We start from the raw sequence: 25,314 nt of genomic DNA, 5'->3' as shown, positions 1-25,314 counted from the left end.
TTTTTTTGTTGAGAACTTCTTAATTGCTCTAGGGGTGAAGCGAGCTCTCCCCCTAGATCTGGATACTACCCTGCCACAAAAGGGCTGAGCATGCATAGCTGGCGAGAACTGGGAGTTGGGTCACAAGGACATTTATTCGATTGAGTAAATCATGGGTGGATTTCTTCCAAAGCTCAGAAGAAACTTAAACCACAGTGTCCTTTGGGAAGAGGTCTCCCAGAGGACAGTAATGCAAGGTGGACCTCTGCATCCCATTAACACCTTTAGTGAACGAACACCAAAGCTTTTTTTCTTTCATTTTTTATTTTAAGAATGGTAGAGTAAAAAGAGAGGCCAACTCCAACGAACTATCTCTTATAACTTTAATCATTGCAAGGAATAACACCTGAAATGTCAAGAGTTTCCTCATCCAAAGAGGGACATTACTTAATCTTCCAAACCAAGGCTCCCTGTACCCAATCCAAGAAGCTTATTACCTCAAAAACCCTAAAAATGTTTTTGGCAAGGTGGTCTAGTTCTAATGCTGAAAAATACCAAATTTGTATTTTTCATAACTAACAAACCTGAGGTCTTAACATTAGGATTTACTAGCGCCAAGCTGGAAACCGATAGAATTAAAATTACACTTGTGAGATCCAGGGACTATTGGCATCTATACCAGGTCACAGGGCATGTATACCCAGAATGCCCTCAGTGTCCTGTGACCCACCAGTTATATTTCTAACCCAGTTTAGACTGCTAGAGGGGTGGTTCGAGGTGGGCCTTTACCTGTTATAATTAGTTGCAAATTTGGTATTTGTTCATATACGGAACAAACCTTTCGGTCTTAACATTAGGATAGACTTACTTATTGGAGGGAGGTAAGTCTCTACAACTGACTGGGAGTTTGCCACCTTATCCATTTCCGAATACATTAGGAGAATTCCAAGAGAATGGACAATGAACCTAGAACCAAAGATATAAGCGAATCTATTGGTTTCCCTCACTGGGTGCTGATACCATTCTATGGTTTAGCCATTATGGGAGAACAGAGAACCTTCCCTTCTCACACACTACTCTTGTCCCATGTAACTGGATCCACCCTCACCCCTTTCTTCCCTATTATCTAGAGGGGTGTGTTGCTACTGAAAAGTGTACCATAACCTAAGATAGCTTCACAGTATGGGTGACCACCTCACCTGCATCTAGTCCATTCCAGCATATGACGGTACCCTCCTTCATATTGCCCGTAGTTAAAGGAGTAGGAAGAAAGTAGTAAAGAAAAAAGACCAGTCATCCCATTCATTCTACTTTCATACCTTCATCTTAGACTAGACACAAACTGACCCGCCAGGGGTACTGGATGCGCTATAACACTTGTTGGGCCGCCACCACTGGACCCAAGGAAAAAGTGTTCAAGGATCTATGGGCAACGTCTTTTAAATAAAATGAGGTGAAAGTTGTTTGGCGTTTCCACACCCCAGCTTTCAGAATTCTCTCCACAGACGTTTTCTTTTTTAAGGCCAAAGAAACACTCAAGCCCCTGATGTCATGAGCTCTAGCTCCCTCCTGGCTATTTGACCCCCTGTCTTCTGTCATGTAGGCATTCCTGATCGTCTCCCTTAGCCAAAACGATATTGTATTCCTGGACACTTCATTCTTGTTCCGTCCTGTACTGACGGACAACCTCCGGCACCCCGGCCTGAGGTGCCTTGTCCTTCTTAGGTACTCTTAGTACCCTGACAGGGCACAGAAGCATCTCATCTTTGTCATTGTCTACAAAGTCTGCCAAGGAAGGTATGGCAAAGGAGTCGAATCTGCCGTCCATTATTGCTGGGTTTTGAGTCTTGGCCACGAATTCTGGAACAAACTCAAATACCATTGACCTCCAACCTGTCGAGTGCTTTATGAGATATGACAGGCCGTGTAGCTCCCCCACCCTTTTGGTTGAAGCTAGGGCCAATAAGAAGACTGTCTTCAGGGTCAGGCTCCTATCTGTGGACTGCCTTAGTGGTTCGCAGAGGGGTTTTGTCAGACTACTCAGTACCATGGTCAGATCCCAATCTGGGGCTTTTAATTCCTTTGGTGGACATGACTGTTCAAAGGTCCTCATCAGCATGGCCAACTCCCAAACTCCCATGAAGACGAAATGTCCACCCCTTTCATTCGTAAGACTAATGCTAGAGCAGCCCTGTACCCCTTTCACTGCAGATACAGACATATGCCTTTCTGTTCTGAGATATACCAGAAAGTCTGCTAACTGCTGAATAGTGGTACCGAGTGGAGACGTTCCCTCTACGACACCAATCCAAGTATGCTGACCACTTTCCTTGGTATACTGCCGCAGATGATTTTCTGATATTTCCTGCCATCTGAGTTGCTGCTTTCTGCAAAAACCCTCTCGCTCGAAGGAGATACTTGACAATCTAGACCCACCCTTGAAGCGATAGGGACTTCACCGACTGGTGGTACCTCTCCATGTGCGGCTGACATAGTAGGTTGCTCCATGGGGGTAACTCTCTCGGCATGTCTATTAGGAGTTCCAGTAGGTCTGGAAACCACTCTGCCTTCGGCCATAACGGAGCTACCAGGGTCATTTTGAGGTTCTGAGACCGCATTACCCTGTTCAGAACCTGACGGATTAGACAGAATGGAGGAAATGCGTACACGTCCAGATTGTTCCAAGGGTGCTGTAGCGCATCTTCTGCTACTGCCTCTGCGTCCGGGACTACTGAACAATACACTTCCAACTTTTTGTTGTACCTAGTTGCGAATAGGTCTATGATTGGCCTTTCCCACAACATGAGCATCCTGTCCACTACCTGTTGGTACAAGGACCACTCCGTTCCCAGTATCTGATCCCTGCGGCTCAACTTGTCGGCCACTACGTTTCTTTTTCCCGGAATATATCTGGCCCTGATGTCTACCAAGTTCTCTACAGCCCACTGATGGAGTTGAACTGTCATCACATGTAACTGCCGAGAAACTAGGCCAATACTTTGGCTGAATTAAAAGCTGTCCTCCTGGCCGAATCAATAAGACCAGAAACACCCACCCAGAGCAAGCCTCCTTGGTCTCGTAACACAAGTGCCTCCATGTAGAAAGGCGAGGAGGGAAGTTAAAATTACTTTTCCCTGATCCCCCTTGTCAGCAAGCCAAAGATGAATATCTTTCAAAGCTTTGTGAATAGAAAAGGAAAGATCTAGTTTAGGTAATTCAGAAGATTGACAGATTCTCTCTCACACAAGAGGATTCCAACAAAGCCGAGCCCGTAGGTAAAAGTTTGAGAAATTCATTAAAAAATATTGAAGAAGCCACATACAAGCTGCAGGAGTCTCCTTAACCTCTTCCCCATATCTCTTTCCATACAAACTGGGGACAAAACAGTTTGAGGTTATGCAGATGTCGAAATACTATTTAGCACACTCGGAATTGCAGCAATGGATGGATCCGAAATAGTTGAAGTTCGAGACCCTACACCCGTAGCAGCTGGTTGTTCCAAAGGTATCAATGGGCGCTCTGGTTGTTGAGGGGCCAATGGGTGCTCCTGAATCCCCACAACCATTGAAGGACACAATACCCTCCTCCGTACAAGGTTGCACATGCACTGACAGGTGCAGACAGCTTCTTGGAGCCAGAGGCGAAATCAGAGGAACGACCTGGAGAGGGAAGCATGGGAGGATAAAGAACCAGCATCAACAGATGCTCAGAACTTTACCTTTGAACTACCATCTTCAGGCAGACGTCCAGAAGAAGACTTCCTCGATGAGGAATGAGACTTACATTGCCCTTAAGGAAGACTAGCATCTTAGGGAAGAAAGTTCTGGAATGTCCCAGAAGGTATAACAAGGACGTTGGTCTTCTTGTAAAACACTAGTCTTCTTAAGGGGGAAGGGAAGGCGTTATGTTACGAGTTGTCCTTTTCAGTGGACGAGACTTACGTACAAAGCGCCATTGGTGTCTGGGGAGACTCCTCAGAGTTCGACCCGACTGCCTGAGAGGCTGTCTGCTCGTGGGCAGACCCCGATGACCTCCACTGGGCTACCAGTATGACTCCTCTCAGGGGCTGGAGAGTTTGACAGGAACCTTTGCCTAGGAGAATTGGCAGGACAAACAGCAACCTCCTCCACAATTCTAGCTGGCAGTCACTATCACCTACCTTCTCTCCAAAAATCTCCACTGCCTGTAACATAAGAGAATTTTAGGTCTACTAGGTCTACTCGAGCTTCTAGGCTGGCAACAGCATCGGGCGATAGAATCAGGGTTAGGATTAGGTTGATTAGGAGAGGGGAAAGGTTGAACTAAGCCGAGGGAGAGAAACCAACAGTTATAACCTATCTATTTCTTACTGTTTGCACTAGCAGCATTTATTTCTCTTTCCAACTTGATCAAATGGCTAGTTAAGGTCTGCCTCTGCCATGTTTTATCATCCCAATCAACACATTCCCCACAAGTCAGTGCGCAAGATTGATCCCTACACTCAATACAACTGAATATGGGTCATAACAGGCCTTAATAAACATAGTATTGCAGACTTTGCCACAATTGTTTGTATGGCTTTTACGTTGCATGGAACCAAAGAGCCAGTATTGGACATGCCTGATACTGGCTAATTCAAACAAAAGCAAAAACTTAAACTATTTCACCAATCACTTTGGATATTTTCCCCAAAAAGGCTACCAAATTCAAGAGTACTTCACCAATCATCCACAAATATCAATAAGTAACCAATTACCAAATTCCCGCTGCTACTGAACTAGCTGTTGACAGCACCAGCCGGAAAATAAATCCTGAAAACTAGTGCCGAGTTGGTTCCTCTCTCCCCTGGTAGTGGGCAGGGGGTGTCACCTAGCCAAACCAAGATAGCACTGCCGCGAATTTTCAAAATTCTAGCTGCCGAGTTTAGAAACCAACTTGGTAAGTTGCATACGTAAAATCATGGGTTTGCTTGTAACAAACATACAAAAATGCACTGAATGATACAAAGAAAAAGGAACAGTCTCACCAAATGCAGTTAAGGGAAAAAAGCTGGCTACAGTAGAGCAAAGAGCAATGGAACATACGTCTTAACTCAATGATGGTCAAAAGCAAAGTAGTATGTGTACGCCTGGGCGTGAGATGCTCCCACTCTACCTGGGCGGGTCAGTTACTGAACTACTTTAACTATAAAATGACAATTTGTCCAAAATTGCATTTTTCCTAACTATACAAACCTGAGGTCCTTTTACAATAGGGAAGGTACTAGCGGCAGCTGGATAGGTCGTAAGCTTTCGAACAAGGGGTTCGGTAGTTAACTGCTTGTCCGACAGGCGCGCGCGCGCGACTGGGAGGTAAACAAATCACTTTTGCTTTTGGCCCAAGCAAAAAACTGCAGAGTGAGGGGTGGCATGAGGCTGGGGCTGTGTAAAAGGACCTCAGGTTTGTATAGTTAGGAAAATGCAATTTTGGACAAATTGTCATTTGTTCCGACACGGCATACAAACCTTCGGTCCTTTTACAATAGGAAGACTCACTTCTTGGTGGGTGGAATCTGAGTCTTTTGTGAACAGACTGGTGTTCGCCCAACCTTGGAAGCCTCCCTGGTCGTAAGAGCGAGGGAGGGATCCAAGCCTCTGTCAGATTGATCGGGGTGTGCACCGCAGGATCAATGGTCAGACCTCTGGACCGAGTACTAAGAGAGAGGCAAGCGTATCTCTTCGTACCAGCAATGTAAGAACTTGTTCCTGTACAGGAGCAAATATAAAGTCATGGGTTTGACTCTTGTAGGCATCCACTTCCCCCCCCCTTGTAGGAGGAAGTGGTGGATATTCTGCTCCTATCCCTAGTGAAAGGGATAGGATGGGGCTCTGTCATATAGCTCACCTGCATCTCGTCCTCATCCAGCGTAGTGACGACCGTGGCCCTCTGCCCACAGGTAGAGGAGGAGGAAAAGACGGGAAGAGGGAGCCAGTCACTCACTCATTCACACATCCATCCACACAGTCACACCAGGACTAGATGCTGTTTCAAGCCTGCGAGGGTCTGGGTTTGCTACACAACTTGTTGAGCAGCCACCACGGGTCCCAAGGAAAAGGTATCCAAGGACCTGTGGGCAATATCCCGAAGGTAGAAGGACGTAAAGGTAGTCTGGTTAGACCAGACCCCTGCCTTCAGGACCTGCGCCACGGAGAAGTTCTTACGAAACGCCAACGAGGGGCCAATACTTCTGACTTCGTGAGCTCTCGGACGGGACGTACGGATGTCGTCAGTACATCAGCCTCATACGCCCTCCTGATGACCTCACGCAGCCAGAATGAAAGTGTGTTCTTGGATACTTCTTCTTGGTTCCCACCCCGGTGCTAACGAAGAGGCGTCGACACTCAGGCCTGAGGTGTCGAGTTCTCTTCAGATAGCGCCGTAGCTCACAGGACAAAGCAGCATCTCATCCGCATCATTATCGGTGAAGTCCATTAGGGAGGGAATCGTGAATGACTCGAACCTGTCGTCAGGGATCGACGGTTTCCGAGTCTTCGCAACGAAGTCGGGACGAAATCGAGCGTCACAGATCCCCATCCCCTGGAGTGCGTACATCATAGGAAAGACCATGAAGTTCCCCTACTCTCTTCGCCGATGCCAGGGCCAGCAAGAAGAGGGTCTTGAGGGTCAGATCCCGTCTGACGACTCTCGGAGTGGCTCGAACGGCGTTCGAGTCAAACTCCTAAGGACGAGAGTCACATCCCACGCAGGGGCCTGAGTTCCCTGGGTGGGCAAGACCTTTCGAAGTCCTCATGAGCAAGGAGATCTCGAACGAGTTCGAGATGTCCAATACCCTCGTTTCAGACGAGCGCCAAAGGCGGCTCTGTATCCTTTGACTGTGGGGACTGAGAGGAGCTTCTCTCGGCGAAGAAAAAAACACGAGGAAATACCGCTACCTGCTGAAGAGTGGCTCTGAGGAGGAGATAGACCCGTCTACGACACCAACCACAGAAGACGGCCCACTTCCCTGGTACACAGCTGCAGAGGACTGACGGACGTTTCCAGCCATCTCTGTTGCTGCGCTACGAGAAAAGCCTCTCGTTCGCAAGAGATGGTGGATAACAGCCAGCGTGAAGACGTAGGGACTGGACTGCTCGGTGGTACCGCTCGACGTGTGGCTGGGCGAGAAGGTTGTGCCAAGGGGGAATCTCTCTCGGTTCTCCTGCGAGAAGCGCCAGCAGGTCCGGATACCCAAATGGCCTGTGGCCATTTGGGAGCCACCAGGATCATCCTGAGATTCGGGGTGACCAGTGCTCGACTGATCACCTTGCGAATCAGGCTGAACGGGGGAAAGGCATAGGCGAAGAGGTTGTCCCAACGGGTGTTGAAGAGCGTCCTCTGCAAGCTGCCCATGGGTCCGGCACGGGCCGAGAAGACACCCGGAGCTTCCTGTTGTGCCGGGTGGCGAACAGATCCACGACTGGTCGCCCCCATAGGTCGAAGAGCCTTTCCACCACGTCCTGGTGTAGAGACCATTCGGTCCCTATCACCTGATCCCGACGGCTGAGCGTGTCGCTACTACATTCTTCTTCCCTGGAATGTAGCGTGCCGACAGCTCTATTGAGTGTGCCTCGGCCCACTCGTGCACCTGCCGAGTCAACTGGTACAACAGGAGAGACACTAGGCCCCCCTGTTTGTTGACGTAGGCCACTACCGTGGTGTTCGCACATCAACACCACTGAGTGTCCCACCAAGCGGTCCTGGAACTCTTGGAGAGCGAGGAACGCTGCCTTGAGTTCCAGTACATTGATGTGAAGGTGCTTGTCGTTCTGTCCCACACTCCTGAAGTCAGCAACTCCTCCAGGTGTGCGCCCCATCCCTCGGTCGATGCGTCTGAGAACAGCTGCATGTCCGGGGGGGGAGTGCGCAGAGGCACTCCTCTTAAGAGGTTCCTGTCGTCCAGCCACCAGGCTAGATCCTGCCTCACCTCCGGTGTGCAGTGACACTGGAAAGCTTGGGGGATCCGTCGCCTGCGACCAACTCTCCTTTAGCCTCCACTGAAGAGACCGCAGGTGAAGACGCCCGTGAGGGACTAACTTCTCGAGTGACGACAGGTGTCCGATCACGACTTGCCATCGCTGAGGCTACCTGCTCCTGCCGAGACAGGAACTGGTTGGCTGCCTCCCTGAATCTGCTGATCCGCAAGTCTGCGGGGAAGACTCGCCCTGCTACCGTGTCGATCAGCATACCCAGGTACTTCATCCTCTGCTTGGGCTCGAGATCGGACTTTTCGAAGTTCACAACGATCCCCAGATCGCGACAGAACTCGAGCAGTCGATCCCTGTCCTGTAGCAAACTGCGAGCGAGAGCTCGCCAGGACTAACCAATCGTCGAGATACCTCATCAGACGTTTATCCCGTGCGAATGGCCCAAGCAGACACCAGAGTGAAACACTCGCTGAACACCTGTGGGGCGGTTGAGAGACCGAGCAAAGTGCCCTGAATTGGTACACCGTCCCGTCGAGGATGAAGCGGAGGTACTTTCTGGAGGACTGATGAATGGGTATTTGGAAATACGCATCCTTCAAGTCCACCGAAAGCATGAAATCGTTCTCCCTGATGGAGTCGAGCACTGAGCGTGCCGTCTCCATCGTGAACGGGTCTGGCGAACAAACCGGTTCAGGGGAGAGAGATCTATCCACCGGGCGCCAGCCTCCCGTAGACTTTTCCACCAGGAAGAGTCGACTGTAAAAGCCCGGTGACTGATCCGTGCGATTTCTACAGCTCTCTTGCTCAGCATGGTCTTGATCTCCTGTCTCAGTGCTACGTCCTTCGATGGACCCTGGAACGTACGACTGCTGTTGGACCGGGTTGGAGGTGAGGGGTGGCCGAGATTCGAAGGGTAATAGATATCCCTCCCGAAGGACATTCTACAATCCAGGTCTCGGCGCCGTAGCGCTGCCAAGTTGCCCAATGGCTGGCCAGGCACCCCCCCCACTTCCGGCAAGCAGGTGAGGGGGAACGCCGTCCCTAGCGTTTACTTTCTTCGACTTCTTCCCAGAGCCTCCACAGGAGGAGGAGGGCTGGAGGAGGGCTGGTTACGGCTCCCCTTGGTAGAAGTCGAAGAAGACAGAGTCTTTCCCCGGGGCTTCGACGCAGCTACCGTCTTAGCCACCGAGGAAGCGCTAGCCGAGCTCTTAGACTTGGCCGCAGTCCGAGGCTGCCCAGAAGCCTTCGAGACTGCTTGGTGAACCAGACGGTCACTGTCGTCAGTGCGCCGTCTGTCCACCGCAGCGTCCACCATCTCTCCTGGAAAGAGAGACGTGGAACTCAGTAAAGGTCCGTTGCGAAGTCCCAACACGCCGCTTCACGCCCGGCCGCCCTGGAAACCCGAGTAAGGACGGGCGTCCCTTCGTCGGAGAACCAGGTTGGCCCACAGGTTCACCGTCTGGTGGGCAAGGAAGGAGATGGCTCTTCCTCCAGACTGGCAAAGTCTCCTAAAGGCCGAGTCATCTCAGGAGAAAATTCCCCCGGAGTTGGCTGCGACCTTAGATACTGTGAGGGACCACAGATCTAGCCAGGAGACGGCCTGGAAAGCTGCCATGGCGGTAGATTCCAGGCCGAGTGCCTCTTGCTGCGAGAACAATAGGTTCTCGGACAGGAGCTGCTGCAGAGACACACCCGGAGTCAGCCTGGCTAACTCCGGGTTCACCTGTTTGGGCGGCATCGGGTCTTCAGATGGCACGTAAAAACGCCGCTGTCGCAGCAGAGGAGGCGGAAGCAGCTTGCTCGACCTGCCAGACTTGAGCGAACCGTCTTGTCCGGAAACAAGCGATTCAACCTGGTCCAGCACTGAGTCTGCAAGCTCGGAACGCGGCAAACCACGTCGGTCTGGGTTCCCTCTTCGGGCCCCAGAACGACTCGAGCCGGGACGTGGGCTCGGATGGTGGGAGCGGCGATCCTTCCCCGAGGTCGTTGTGCTGACGAATCAGCGCAATAACCTCGGCAAAGTTCCTCTGGATCTCAGGAGTGACTGCGTCCTGCGGAGTCGGACCATCCAGTCCCTCAAACCAGGAGCATCTCCCGAGACCCTCCTCCCTCAAGGGGAGGAACAGCGACAGACCCCTCTCGGTTCTCCTCCAACCACTTGTGCGTACGACCTGGCTGGTCCGAGAACCGTGCCTGGTACGTACGACGACGTGGTGGGATCTGAGGGGCGCACCCTCACGATCACTCCTCAATACCTCGCCCCTCCCGGTGTAACCCGAGGAGGTTGAAGGTATGGGAGAGGCAGACCTGACGCTCCTTCCTCGCTCGCTGGCAGAACCAGCGGGCTTGGAAGACTGCAGGCAATCGTCAACCCGCGGTGGCGATCGAGCTGCAGACCTAGTCGAGCCTTCTCGCTGTGGAGAACGGCTGGACGAGAAACAGCGGCCCCGGTCTCGTGTGTCAGAAGAGCTGGTGCTGGTCGCCGTACCCGATCGCTCTCTGTGCGAGATGACGGTCAGGCGACCGGCGGAGCTCTACGGTCACGGTGAGACCGGTGCGTGTCCTCACGGCGCGTCAGTTCGCTGGTACCAGCCGTGGCTGGTGCCGGCGAACGGGGGGATCCTCTTCCAGCCTCAGCCCGTGGCCGGTCATGGACCGTCACGTCCGCCCGGGTAGCCAGCTGCTCGCCACGAGAGCGAGAGCTGGTCTGGTGAGAGTCGCGTGAGCGGCTGTCACCAGTCTTCCCGCTCCGTGCCGTGAACCTGACGCTGAGCGGACTCAGAGGTCTGGTTCCTGGCTGCACGGTCGCTGTTAGGCGACCGTACACTCGGTACTCTCGCGAACGAGAGGCCGAGACGGATCCTGCTGCCGTGGCGAACCACTAACAGCAGGTGAGGAAGTGCCGGTGTTAGCCTGGCACTCCTCTGGTCCCCGTAGTCTTCTTCCTCGCGAAGAAGAGACGGGTCCTGCCCCGAAGGAGCAGGGTGACCAGCGGAAGAACCGTCTCACCAGAGCGAGACGGGCCCTTAGAAGTTCCCGAAGGAGACTTCTTAGGGGGGGGAGCGACCTCTTCTTCTTCGGCGAGCCTTAGAAGAAGAAGGGGAAGAGGCGGCAGACGACAGACGACGACGACGACGAAGAAGACGATGAAGACGACGACGACACCTTCCTCCTCTTCTTCTTCTTCTTCGTCAACCTCCTCAGGACCGACGTCAGATCTGTCATCCAGAGCGGAGCCGGGGCTGCTGTTGCCGAAGCAACAGGGCCCGGACGCACCTGTCCGAACAGATCAGCATCGGGAGCAGCGGGGCCAGGAACAGGAACAACGTCAGTAGGTGCAGGCATCACAGGAACAGCAGTAGAGATGGCAGGGGCAGGTACAGGAACAGCAGCAGTGGTCATCAACGTCACGTCCGAGAACGGCGGCTGGGCAGGTACGGCAGGTACGGCAGGCTGTGCAGGCTGTCCAGTTGGACGGACCAGCGGCACAGACATCCTTGGTACTGGTGGGAGGTCCAGGGGCGAGCTCTTCGGGCACACGAAGTCGGTCGCGGCAGCACAGCAAACCCAGGTGGCGGCATCACACTCCCCGTGATACGGCGACTGCCCCTGCACGATGTAGTAGGTGTTACAGAGACGCGTGCGGGTGTACACCAGGTGAGGAGGTGAAGCGTAGCCAGGTGTTGTAAGGGTCGTGGTGGTGGTCGTAACCGTCGCATGAGTGACCGCCACGGAGCAGCGAGATGGAGTAGAGCAGCCCCTGACACTCGGCACGCCCTGCAGCCCCAACGATGCCCCACACCTGTCCGAGGTCGTCCTTCGCGGCAACCGCACCTGAGGAAGGCAAAGTCGGGTGATTAGCAGGCTCCTCTACCCGCTCGCGCGAAGACGAACGGATAGAGGACCCAGAGTACAACTCGACGTCAGGGTATCTAGCGCCCTCCTCCACACTCGACAAGTCAGGTGAGGAGAAGGACCTAGAAACCCCCCCCGAAGGGGAAGGCGCCAAACGTGGAAGCTGAGCGGGCGGCAGGAAAGACGACGAAGTGTCCATAACCAAAGGAGTCGCGGGAGAGCTTTCCGACGACTCCTTTGCAGGCCTTCGCTTCTTCCTGCCCTCATACAAAGTCCACTGCGCCTCCGACCAATTATTACAAACTTCACATGGCTCGGCTCGGGTGCATTCGCGCCCCCGACACCGAGCGCACAAACATGTGGGTCAATTTCCGGGAATGAGCGGTACTTCCGCATTTACGCCTTCGGTACCCGGGCATAGTCTCCGTGGGGTAGCGAGGCGAGGAGATTCCATAATTGACCAAAATATCACAATTCAATGAAAAAAGAGAAATGATTGTACTTACAATGATTCTTTCATACACAAACACAACCATATACTTAAGGAAAGCAAACGACGAGAAGCGGGCAGAGAGCGTCGAACACACACGTCTACTCGCTGTGAGGCCGAAAGCAAAAGTGGTTTGTTTACCTCCCAGTCGCGCGCGCGCGCCTGTCGGACAAGCAGTTAACTACCGAACCCCTTGTTCGAAAGCTTACGACCTATCCAGCTGCCGCTAGTACCTTCCCTATTGTAAAAGGACCGAAGGTTTGTATGCCGTGTCGGAACAAAGCCTAGCAGCCGTTTCCAGCTTCACTGAACGTAATTCCTAATGTAAAGGACCTTTGGCTCTACAGTTATACAGTGCAGTAGTTTGGTAATTGCTGGTCAGTCTCACTTTAGTCCTATTTCAGCTTCAGTATGGATTTTCACTTCAAACTACAAACCTTGAATTACAACCATAACAAATACATTAATTGAGCTGCTAGGAGTAGACTGTTGTTAGTAGCCAGGTTCAAAGCATTTAACCACCAACTTACCTCATTGCTATTGCAGCTCCTTTCTCAACAGGAACTCCACAAACAGCTTGCCATCTGATAAAAAGTTCCTTCATGATAACTTACCAAAGAATTTATCATAGGTTAAGTAAAGAAACGTGTACATTTGTCTATGTATTTAGAACTTCAACAAATGTGGATACATGTTGCTTCTCAGGCCGAAACATGTGCCTAAGTACCCAAAGAGCATTTTCTTATCTTCCCGCTTTTTGATGACCTCAATAATCTGTTTATCGACCAAAGCCTGATCCTTTTTCCTCTGCTCACTACAGACGTATTTCTAAAAAAAACAAAAAACACACAGTTAATGACACTACCATAGCTTCTCACCTTTGGAGACTTAATACAAAATAATACTGTAATTGTTTTAGTTTTTCTAAATGAGAGCCACAATGAGGTACTTTGGACTTTTAAATTTTAAAAATGATGTCAGGCTGTCCTAAAGACTCGAGGCATGAACTGTTTTCGTAGTTGTCTGGTTATCTTTTTTAACTGTTTTTGTAAAGACTGTGTGGTATCTATTCAAGTTATTATTAGTTAAGAATGGTTAAATAACTGTAAACCAATTTTTTTTTACATTGAATGAAAAGGTTTGCAGCTAGGGGCAGAAGGGAGGCTGCCAAGAACCCTAAGTGATGCTTACCTTGCACTGAATGAAGTGCAATGATGGCACTAACATAGGCATGGTAAGAGAAAGTAAAACAGTAGTACTTACGTCAGTCTTCTTCTCAAAGATGTCTCCCTCCTCCTTCTTTGACTTAGAGGACTTCTTGGTTCGTCTGAAGTACTTATCATTGACACGCTTGGGAATCTTAACTCCACTGACATCAAGTTTGGTAGCAGTTGCAATGAGATAAATTTGATTCACACGACGCAGTGGGCAGGCATTGATCTTGAATGGTCCTATTAAAAAAGAAAAAAAAATTAGTAACCTTCCGCTACACTACGTATCAAAATACTACCTTATCATTACATACACTGTATAACCAAGAACACATCTTAAAATAGGGTGTTACTTAAACAGTCAAACATGTTCGATTTGAATAGATATACAAGTTTTGAGCATCATACTTAATATATTTTTATAATAAAATAATACTTCAACTACTCGGCTAACGATTAGCCTCGCACAGCATCCTAAATTAGAAAATTTGCACGCAAGTGACTCTTGCAGTGTGGAGATGACAGGTCCCGCCCACCGCAACAGGAACTCGCAAGCGACAGGAGCCCCAGCGTCATTCTTATTTATTGCCGCAAAGTCTATGAAAACCAGAGGGGTGGAAGGCTGGCTCTGATATAGTATAAAAGTAACTTTCCAAGTAAGTACTTAGCTGAACCCCATTGATAGGGGATTGGGATGAATGGACAGAAGTAACTCGATGCATTAAAGGAATGTTATCATTCAACTAGAGGAATGTCTAACACTGACTCACTGTTTGATGCTTGCTAACCTGGTAAGAGATCTACAACAGGAGATGCTGCCTCTGGTGGTGCTCATCTCAACCTGTAGTAGTGCAGCAGTGACCGAAAACCACAGGTTACTTGAGGATCCCCTATCTTCCCTGTTCTCTCCAGGTAACACTTCAGTGCTCTGACAGGACAGAGCTTTCTTCTCCGTCCGAGCCCCCGATACCTGTTAAGCTCCTTATACGAAATGAGCAAGGCCATGACTTAGAGGATCCTCATTCTTGGCTAGGAAGCCAAAGGTGAAGGGGGCAGACTGTGTCGCCTTGGGAGAATCCGACTATATCCATAGTGTGTAGCTTGATCACACATTTAGCCATAGCTAATGCCACTAAAAATGTCTTACGTAAAACATTCTTGAGAGAGGCGGAATTGAGGGGCTTGAAGGGAGGGCCAGCTTTAATACTACATCCCTTTAATACTACATCCAGGTTCCAGGAACAATCAACTATTGCTTGGAAGTACCTAAAGATTTCAGTAGGTCATTAAGATCTTGAGCCTTGTATGCTGTCAACTGAGCCGAATCCTAACCCTCATCTTCCTCGTCCTCCAAAGAAACCAGTGAAAGGTCGTCGGCTGTCTTAACCCTGCCAGAGGAGCTTTCTTGACGTGACTTAGGATCTCTGATTCCGAAACTAAGGTCTGCTGTTGCCAATGGGCTACATGTCCTGAAGCAGAAGGGGCCGTGAGTTGCAGATCCAAGGTACAGGTGCGGAAGCAGAGCAGTCATCATGGGAGCAAAAACTGGTGGTGCTGGAGCCAGTGGTGGGCACACGGTCACTGAAGAGAGCCTCATGCCTAGCACAGAGCTTTTGATGTTTGAAGTCCTCGGGAGACAGCAGTGCAGGTGAGTTCAACCAATGAGAAGGCAACTGTACCGGAACAAAAACCAAAGTGGCAACTCCGTCGCTACACGAAGGAAGGTTAAGGTCATATGAATCGTTATGCAGCTTGATTGGCGCCAGGGACTCTGGAGCCGAATCATGCACATGCCTTTTCAATGGCCTAGAAGCGTCCCTGTAGAGTCTACGACACCTGTGATCACAAAACGAGTTGGAACAGAATGATAAACGGCACACATCCACAGACATGCCTTTCCGACAGCAAGTCTGTCGTTTCTCGGGAATTGACAACAAGACCAACAGAGGGGGCAGTAGCCCGTGGGCAAACCCCATCAGCCTCCCTCTGGTATGTCCTCCCCGGTGCATGGGAGCAGGATAGTGACCTTCATCTACGAGAGCTGATGGGACGGGCAACCACCTCCTCTAATGACACTTCACTTACGTCTTTATCAACGCTGAGGATAAGTGAAACATTACTACCAGGAGTAAAAGGAAGAGGCAGACCAGAGTCTTTCTCAGGCCTAGAGGAAGAGCCCCTACTAACAGAAGCCCACTTTGGGCTTTAGCAGCCGCATTCCTGATCCTGCTCTTTCCTAACCTATTCAAGCAAGATTCCAAAAACTTCCACCTACTATCATCCCAGTCCTTACTCTCACCACAGGTAAGATCTCTTGTACACACCTGTCCTCTACATTTACTGAACCTAGTGTGCACGCACAGCTTGGTCAATCTAGTCTTGCAGCCTTTGCTACAAAAGCAAAACTGGAAGCACTGAGTAGTCAAACATATTAATATTCTGCGCTAACAGAAGAGAAAAAACTAATGTAGGTAAAGCAACCCAGTTAAATGCAACAGACAAAAATCTAACTAAAGAGGGTATGAACTCGGGAGCACTAGACGTCTTGTCAGTTGCACAGCATATAAGAATGACACTGTGGGCTCCTGTCGCTTGCAAGTTCCTGTTGCCCATGCATTACAACAGTCCCTTGCACATCAATTTTTTAAATTAGGATGCTTTGCGAGGCTAATCGTTAGCAAAGTAATTACTTGGTAGGTACTTTTATAATATTAAAATTTACGTACTTAATAAAATCAGGGACATCAGCCATGCTTCATACTTAAGCCTAAGGTGTCACTTTCCAAGTACAGTATACTCAAAAATGATGACTGATCTTCCGTAATTTTTTAAGATCAACAGAACTTGAAATTATACCAACCTGTAACCAAACATAAGCCTTGAGTCAAACGCTTCAAGAAAACAACCCTTTTGCCCTTGTGAAGACCGGCAAGAACAATGCAGACTGTTCCTGGGGTTAAAGACTTGCGGAGAGGAGCAACTCTTGTCCTGAAATACAAAAATTTTACAAATATATATCATGCATCAAAATTTCATAAATATTAAAACTTCCCTTTACTGGATTGGTCATTTTTGGTTATTTCAGAACATTGAAAAAACCCTGGCAAAAACCTGCTATCCAACCACCATCCACAGTTAAGAAAGGAGGCCCTCAAAACAAATGTCGTGATACTTACTTGGGGCCAGAAATCTTCCTCTTCTTCCTGTTAACCTGGGTAGCATAGTAAGCTGGTCGCTTCTTCGTGCGTACATTACGTGTGCCACCGTTTTTCTCTCCTCCAATGGGTTTGGTAATATAAAGAGGTGGTCTTGGCATGAGTTTCTGAAAAAAATTATCATAAGTGAACATCGGTTTACGAAAGATTCTATTCTTCAGTTTTTCAACTGTGGAAAGCAATGGAATTTGCTAAAAGAGTACATTATACTAACACTTTCTAGGTATGTACAGGCAGTCCTAGGTTAATGGTGATACGGTTTTATGGCACTTGTCTGGCACCATAAAATCGGAGCTTTATGGCTCCATAATGGGCCAAGTTTCAGTTATCGGCGCCATAAGTAGCTGATGATAAAGTTTGTGCCATAAGGTGCTGATAATAAGTTATGGTGCCCATAAGGTGCTGAAAAATAGTTATGGCACCATAACATACCAAACTGAGGTGCCATAACTGCCATAAATTGTCGTCGTTGGGACGCCAGTAAGAACTAAAAATCAATCAATGCCATAAATCGCAGTTTCGGTTACTGGCAGTTTTCACTCATCAGCACCCCACCCAATAACTGGGGACTTCCTGTATATATAAAGTTTACATTGCCTGGGGGTGAACTCTAAAACAAAGTTACTCTAAGCTGAATAGCCTATTATTCAAGCACAAACCAACAATCTTTACTGTGTGTATTTTGAGAGAGAATGTTACAACACCAATAATTCTTAACCTTCAGTCCAGTCCCGTCTCCCTTCTTATCAACCACAAAACCTATTTATAGAGCTTCCATCGAGTTGTTTTCATATCCAATTCAAAGCCTACAATCTCTATTACAACAACTTGAGAAAACATGGTGGCAAAGTCACTCATAATATAAAGCCTGATTTCAATTAAGCAAGGTATTACATACATTAAATCTCAATACATAAAATAAGGCCCAATTTTAATCAAGCAAAGTATTACACACATTAAACTCAAGTCACGGCTTACCTTTTTGCCCCTGCCGAAGCAGATAATGCCACCCTTCAGGGGCCTCTTCTCCTTCACCTTCGTGTCACTCATCCTCTGGGGGAAAAAAATCATCAATCAAAATCCATAACACCACCAACACAACAGTACACTCAATTCTAAACAAATACACAGTATTAACTGTAAGGAAGAATAACCGACAATGAATATATCCTAATAAATATAATCTAAGCTTTGTGAGAAACTGTTCCAAAACACTCTACTTTAATCACATGGTATGCATAAATATAACTGCAAGGGGGCATCCCCAATATGATAGAACATCATAAACGTGTCAATGACCACAAGAGGAGAACGAACCCTTGCCAAAATGTTGGCTGATCATATGAAACACTTGCTTAGCTTTGTGTCACAATTTGTATTTCACTTGTCTGTGATGTATTTAGTTCCCATGTAAGCATTACCCTTCCTGAAAATAATTCCCAAAGGAAAATGGAATTTTGGATATAGACTTTTGACTCAACAATGACATTCTCTCTCAAGGCTTGTGGTTGGTGAGTATTTCTTTTAGATGTCCATGCATCCAATTACTAGAAATCTGTCACACTATAAATGTGAACAAAAGGAGATGAGATCAGGAAAATTCTGAGAGCACAAAGATATAGCTATGATGGCCTTCCCTATGGGGCTAGTGTTCAGAATTTTTCACAGTGAACTAATAATACATTTAATATAATAGTAATAACAAGGGTCAATAGAGGGGGGAAAAAAAAAACCAGAAGTGAATAAATTACTTCTCCTAGACAGCTGGGCAAATATATAAGAACTGAAACCGATATATTGAAGACAAGAGCAAATATGAAGTGAAGTATATAAGAACTGAAACCGATATATTGAAGACAAGAGCAAATATGAAGTGAAGGGCCGGGGCTACTAAAGTAGTCATTTCAGAGGGAATATACCCAACCATACATAACTCAACCTATTCAAACCCACAGTGCCTTAACCTGACTGGCAGAGCTTCACCCCTACACAAGCCCCCACAAGTAAGTTGTGACCCAACACACTGCATTCAACCCATCTACTTTTAAAAGAACAGGGTATTATTTCACAACAGTTCCAACTTATTCTACAATTATTTTAGTATTTAGATGCATTTGGCATATAAAATTAAACTTTGTCTCTGAACATTTTTTGGGAAATCAACCATACCCAAGATATGAATTAACCACCATCCTCAAAATATTTGTTTTTGGTTACTTTAAAACACTGACAGTCTGCTCTGATGCAAGTTCGTTCTTCCTTAAAACTGAATTGCGGGTGGTTACATTCCATACCTAGGAGTCACGCAACCAGGGAAAATATTTTACAGATGTAATTTTCTCTTTGTCATTTGGTTTGGTCTTTCATAAAGTGAAGTTGTCCAGTCAGTGTTCCTCCTGTAATTTTGATTATTTTCAGCTAACTCATAATTTTTATGAATACGAACCGCAATGCATTGATCTTTTAAGGTAACATGGAATGTTACCTGCAACAGAGGATTGTTTACTAGTAAGTACTAGTAAGTAACACTGAATAAATTTACTAAAGATAAAGGAAGTGGCAATTGGTAAGCTCCTGTAACGCCTGTGGCTTGCATGCGTAGTGCAATATGCTGCTTGCCAGTATGCATATAAGAGATTGCCAATAACCTTAAAAATACGGATAAGACGCAAAGCGCAGTTCTGCCAACCCCCTTACTGAAAGCAGATGTTACAAAAATGACAGTAAAAGTAGCATCACCTTTCGGTACTGTGCCATGTCAATAGCACTGATCCGCTAAGTCTGGAATTGTGTCCTTTGTAACCAGCTGGCTCATATTTAAGAAAAATAGAGTTGAAACTCAGTTCCTACCAAAATAGACTACGTATAGGGTAAATGACCGAGCAGTAACACAGCAGCCACCTTCCCGAAAAAGTACTTGAATTCGCTGCCATGAGCATCAAGTCAAAGAGTTGTGGGCATCCAGACAGCACGCCGAGACCTCTACGCTCCTCTTGAAGTGTTTTCTCCTAAATTACGAAATAATAGCATAATTCAAGCACTTTTTCGGGAGGTGGCCATTATGTCGCCAATCAGTCATTTACCATAGTGGCATAAAGTTTTTGGCATCTATCAAATACCTACATCAATGAACAGTAAAGGTAGTCTTAGGATATCAAAAGTACTTTGTTCATGGGAATCAACATTAACCATCCTAGCTTAGTAAAACTTCAGAAGCATGCTGCACTGGATATTAAAAAAAATCCACCTACATGGAAAGAGCATGTGAAAAGCTATACGAATAGTATCGTCATTATAGGAGAGATTAAACAAGGAGGAATTAAATGAGCTTAAGTTTTGACCTCAAATTTTTCCCAAGTCATAAGAGATGTTTCCTCTATGGTAATGTTTACTTTTAATGAGCCCTTTAACTCACTTTTTGCGCAAACAAAAGCAATTCCAATTACTCATTATAGACCAAGTGTGTGACATCGTGATGTCATGGGTTTCATAACCAAACGAACGACTTCAGTCAAAACCCAGTTTCACTAGGATTTCAGCGTAGTAATAAAGTTACCTGTCTAGTGCCCACTGGTATCCTTGTTTGACTGAAAACTTTGAATAACGAAGGAAAAAATGGCATTTTGTCTCACTGTAGCTATGGCAGAGGCAGTGGCTGGCCCTTCTGGCATTAATTTTGACAAAAAACCATCGACCTTCCTACCGAGTTGGAGCAGTGCAATGTGGGTTACGGTGATTTTATCATTATTTGTCTAGTGGTGGTAAAGAAGTTTAATTGAATACGCTCAAAAGACCAATTTAATTCTAAAAGCAAAGCACTGACTGCGAGTGTTGTGGAGCTACTTGTAAGATCGACTACAACAGGAACACCTTTAGGTGTGATTGCTCTGTAGTGACGAAAGGATGTCAGCGTAAGCGATGTAATTTTAGTGTTTTGTTTGTTTGTATGGTTTTTACGTTGCATGGAACCAGTGGTTATTCAACAAGGGGACCAACGGCTTTACATGACTTCCGAACCACGTCGAGAGTGAACTTCTATCACCAGAAATACACATCTCTCACTCCTCAATGCAATGGCTGAGAATCAAACCCGCGACCACCGAGGTGGGATGCCAACACCATACCAACCATGCCACTAAGGCACTAATTTTAGTGTTTCCTTGTCTAATTGAACATGGTTTGAAAATTCCATCGCTGTTTTGAAGTTAATTTGAAGTTTAAGTATGGTGTAGTCCTAACTTTTCTTATAACTTGGCTGAAGGGGAATTGCAGTTTTCCCAAGCGACAATACGTGATTGGGCTTCATTTTGCCGAAAGGTCGCAATAATTTGGGTTTCAGAAATAGGGTAGAACATCACAGCAGGCCAAGCAGGCCACCTACCATCAATGCAAGCCACCCTCCGAAAAAGTACATTATAACGCGTCCTGACACCCGAGATGGGCATCAGTCGCGACTTCTTGTTGGTGAGAAACGGAGCTAAAGACCTCTACTCTCCTTTCGAAGTAAGTATTTTCTCCAAAGTTAGAAAATTGAAGGCCAAAATTTTTAGATTTAAACAGAGGGTACTGAAACGGTCTCAAAACGTAGTGCAAATCTCACCAAAACGCGTCAACATTTTACTTACAACTCGAGGTATTTAGAAGATTGACGCCATCTCGATGTTTACGGAGTAGCTTGTGTCAATAAACTAACCATTTCCTGTGATAAATCCGCACACCACTTGTACCCACAGACGCTGGAGCACTTTTATCACAACAATCGAAACACGATTTCTCATCAACAACAAGCCAGGCGTAAACAGCTGTTTGGGTAGAAGATGACGAGAAGCGTGCTCTTGGCTAATTTTTAAATAAGTAGTAAAACATCAATATTTTACATATTTATGATGATTAATTTGATAAAAATATTCGTTATTGAAAAAGTAACTCGACTGACTCAAATTTAAGTAATTATTTTTCTGAATTAGAAGTTCTTTCAAGTTCTGTATTATGACGTCACGACATCTTGACTTTCGTACCTATTGTAAATAATTGCTATATCAACTGTCATTGCAGAACGTTTACCAGTTATTCATGCAGATTGTTATCAGCTATACATGTAATTGTTATAATCGTAATGCGCATATATATCTTTATTATTTACTTTTTGGATATGAAGATGTTTTACTGCTGGATTATCGCCGTAGTGTGACGCAATCGTTTTCGGTCCATGGGCCTCTGTCTGTTTTCGCACCATAAGAAATTATGGGGCCGAATTTGCAATGACCAGAAAGTCGTTAAAAGAGGAAAGTTAGGCATTGAGGGGCATATGTTTGACTGAGGAAAAAATTTATTCAAATAGCTAGCTTGTAAAAAATACTTGGTTATAAAAACTTGATTGACAACTAAGCAGATGTCTACTATGGGTTTCAGACAGTGCAAGCACGTTTTTTGGGCAATACCTATTTCTGTAATGAACATGATATTGTTATTTTACAATAAATGTTTGTACAATACTTACCTGGCAGATATATACTTAGCTTACGTCTCTGACGTCACGACAGAATTCAAAACTCGCGGCAAATGCGACAGGTAGGTCAGGTGATCTACCCCACCCGCCGCTGGGTGGCAGGTGTCTGAACCAATCCCCCTTTTCCAGTCATAATTTTCTTCCCCCACTGTCTCCTGAGGGGAGGCTGGGAGGGCCATCAATCGTATATATCTGCCAGGTAAGTAATGTACAAAACTTATTGTTAAAATAACAATATCATTTTTTGTACATGAACTTTCCTGCCAGATATACTTAGCTGATTGACACCCTTGGTGGAGGGAAAAAGACAGAGGTAACAAGGAAAAAGGGGAAAACAACATCTGTTGTAGGATACTAACAACCTTGGTTCTTACCTGATAAGGCTGAAGACTTCATAGTTACTGTCTATTAGTCTGCAAAGCCTGAAGAGCTACAGCGAGGGGCGTGACCTACAGCTGAAAAGACTCTTTGGGTCTACCGAAGGGATTTGATATCCACTTACTCAGTAGAATCCAAGTCGGATCATGTCAATGGGGATTCGCCCTCTTAAAATGACAGAGCCTGACCACTACCAATGCAGGGAGCTCTAGCACGAACAGATCACCTAACCATTCTAAATGTTAGCAATACGAATAGAAAGAGATGCCTACCCGCATCCTCTTTCAAACAAAAAAAAACATATAAAAACACCAACACAAACAATAGGGGAAAAAATTTTACAAAGGATATGCCTTCAGCTCCCTGCCCCAGCACCGAATCCGCCGATACATACGGGCCGAACGCGAAGCACTTCTCGTAAGTAATCTTGACGTCTCTAAGGTAGTGGTTCGTGATACTGAATTGCATCTCCAGAATGTTGCTTTCATCAGATTCTGGAGTGACATATTCTTGTTTGAAAGCCAAGGACGTCGCAATGGCTCTTACCTCGTGAGCCTTGACTTTCAAAAGCTTGAAGTGATCCTCACCGCAAGCCAAATGTGCTTCCTTCACGAGGCTTCTAATAAGAAGGACAAAGCATTTTTAGACAATGGTCTACTGGGATCCTTAACAGAGCACCGAAAGTCTGTCCTTAATGCCCTTCAAGAGAGCTTCTTCCTCTGGAGGTAGTATCTTAAAGTCCTCACAGGGCAAAGAGTTCTTTCTGGCTCTTCCCCTACCAGGGGGAGCTAAGCTGGAACCTCAAAACTCCTTGGCCAAGGATTTGAGGGGTTTCTCGTTCTTAGCTAGAAAAGAAGGAAGGAAGGAACAAATCACGGAATCTCCTTTGAAACCTACCCTTCCTTCTAGAGCATGAAGCTCACTAACTCTTTTGGCAGATGCTAAAGCCAAAAGAAACAGAGCCTTCTTCGTAAGATCCTTGAAAGAAGATGACTGGGAGGTCGACGAACTTCGAGGACCATCAGGAAACGAAGAACCACGTCCAGGTTCCAGCTCGGAATTTGAGACGAGGGTTTCTTGCAAGTTTCAAAAGATCTTAGCAGATCATGTAGATCTTTGTTGTTGGAGATATCTAAATTCCTGTGCCTAAACACAGCTGCTAAACATGCTCCGATATCCTTTGATGGTCGAAACTGCAAGACCACATTTTGTTTTCCCTGAGAAAACCAGGAAATCTGCGATTTGGGTCACAGAGGTACTGGAAGAGGAAAGCTTCTGGTTTCTGCACCAACGGCGAAAGACGTCCCACTTCGACTGGTAGACCCTAAGGGTAGAGGGGCCTTCTAGCTGATGCGATAGCCTTCGCTGCCTTAGCTGAAAACCCTTCGCTCTGACAAGACTTTTGACAGTCGAAAGCCAGTCAGATTGAGAGCGGGGAGGTTTCTGTGATACCTGTCGAAGTGGGGTTGTCTGAGCAGATCTACTCTTTGTGGAGAGCTCTTGGAAAGTCGCCACTAGCCATTCCAGTACCTCTGTGAACCAATCTTGGGCCGGCCAGAATGGAGCTACCAGCGTCATCCTTGTCGCTTCCGAGGCCGCAAACTTTCTGAGTGTTTGACTCAGAATCTTGAATGGAGGAAAAGCATAGACGTCCAGACCTCGCCAGTCTAGGAGGAAAGCATCGACTGACACTGCTCCCTGGGTCCGAGAGTCGGGGAGCAGTAGAGGTCTATTCTCTTGTTCTTTGCTGTCGCAAAAAGGTCGATAAGAGGTCTGCCCCATAACCTCCACAGGTCCTGGCAAACTTCCTGAGTGCAGAGTCCACTCCGAGGGGAGCACTTGATTCCTCTGCTCAGGAGATCGGCTCTGACATTCCTTTCTCCCTGTACGAACCTGGTGAGGAGAACAATCTTCCTTGCCTGAGACCACAACAGCAAGTCCTTCGCTGTTTCGTACAGGGAGAAAGAGTGTGTCCCCCCCTGCTTTCTTATGTAAGCCAAGGCTGTGGTGTGTCCGAGTTGACCTGAACTATAGCATTTCGGACGTGGGGCTCGAAGGCTTTTAACGCCAACCACACTGCCATCAACTCTTTGTTGTTGATGTGCCAGGACACCTGTTCCCCCTCCCAGGTGCCTGACATTTCTCTTGACCCTAGGGTCGCACCCCAACCCGTCTCCGACGCGTCGGAAAACAATACTTGGTTCGGGTTTGGCATGTACAGAGACAGACCTTCTGCAAATCGGAGAGGATCTGTCCACCACAGAAGGTCCTTCTTGATTCCTTTTGATATCCTGAAGGAGAATTCCAGGTCTAGAGAGAGACACCTCCAGTTCCGGTAAAGGAAGAATTGGAGAGTCTGAGATGCAACCTTCCTAGAGAACGAATTGCTCCAGCGAGGAAAGAAAGTGTCCCCAACAGACTCATCCACTCCCTCGCTGTGCATGCATCTTTCTCTAGGAAGGTCGTTAGTTTCTCTTGGCAACGAGCAATCCTCTCTGGTGACGGATATGCCCGAAAAATCCGGAGAAACCATCCGAATCCCCAGATATATCAGCTCTTGACTGGGGATTAATTGTGACTTCTGGAAGTTCACCAGAAGCCCCAACGAACTTGCTAAAGTCAGTGTCTTTTGTAGGTCCTCCAGACATCTTTCTTGTGAGCTTGCTCTGATCAGCCAATCGTCTAGATAGAGAGACAGCCTCACTCCCTCCAAATGTAGCCACTGCGCTACATT

General features: G+C 47.1%; 2 protein-coding genes across 2 annotated transcripts in view; both read right to left on the bottom strand.

Moving 5' to 3' along the window:
• The window catches only part of LOC135218691 (serine/threonine-protein phosphatase PGAM5, mitochondrial-like), an 87,864-nt gene extending 74,993 nt beyond the window's left edge, over positions 1 to 12,871 (bottom strand). Inside the window, exons 1-3 of the mRNA XM_064255140.1 lie at positions 12,798 to 12,871; positions 848 to 945; positions 456 to 523 (exon numbers count right to left, since the gene is read on the bottom strand). Of these exons, the coding sequence (XP_064111210.1) occupies positions 456 to 523; positions 848 to 945; positions 12,798 to 12,871 (240 nt within the window). The remainder of the gene's footprint in view (positions 1 to 455; positions 524 to 847; positions 946 to 12,797) is intronic.
• A 45-nt stretch (positions 12,872 to 12,916) lies between these two features.
• Positions 12,917 to 25,314, bottom strand: part of LOC135219140 (large ribosomal subunit protein eL6-like) — a 102,336-nt gene continuing 89,938 nt past the window's right edge. The window contains exons 2-6 of the mRNA XM_064255645.1: positions 17,672 to 17,746; positions 16,655 to 16,800; positions 16,339 to 16,466; positions 13,531 to 13,718; positions 12,917 to 13,095 (exon numbers count right to left, since the gene is read on the bottom strand). Of these exons, the coding sequence (XP_064111715.1) occupies positions 12,934 to 13,095; positions 13,531 to 13,718; positions 16,339 to 16,466; positions 16,655 to 16,800; positions 17,672 to 17,743 (696 nt within the window). The 5' untranslated portion in view covers positions 17,744 to 17,746 and the 3' untranslated portion in view covers positions 12,917 to 12,933. The remainder of the gene's footprint in view (positions 13,096 to 13,530; positions 13,719 to 16,338; positions 16,467 to 16,654; positions 16,801 to 17,671; positions 17,747 to 25,314) is intronic.

Source organism: Macrobrachium nipponense, chromosome 1 (genome assembly GCF_015104395.2).
Source record: "Macrobrachium nipponense isolate FS-2020 chromosome 1, ASM1510439v2, whole genome shotgun sequence".
In the NCBI taxonomy this organism is placed as follows: domain Eukaryota; kingdom Metazoa; phylum Arthropoda; class Malacostraca; order Decapoda; family Palaemonidae; genus Macrobrachium; species Macrobrachium nipponense.
Note: the sequence above shows the minus strand (reverse complement) of the source record. Positions and strands in the feature narration are given on the sequence as shown.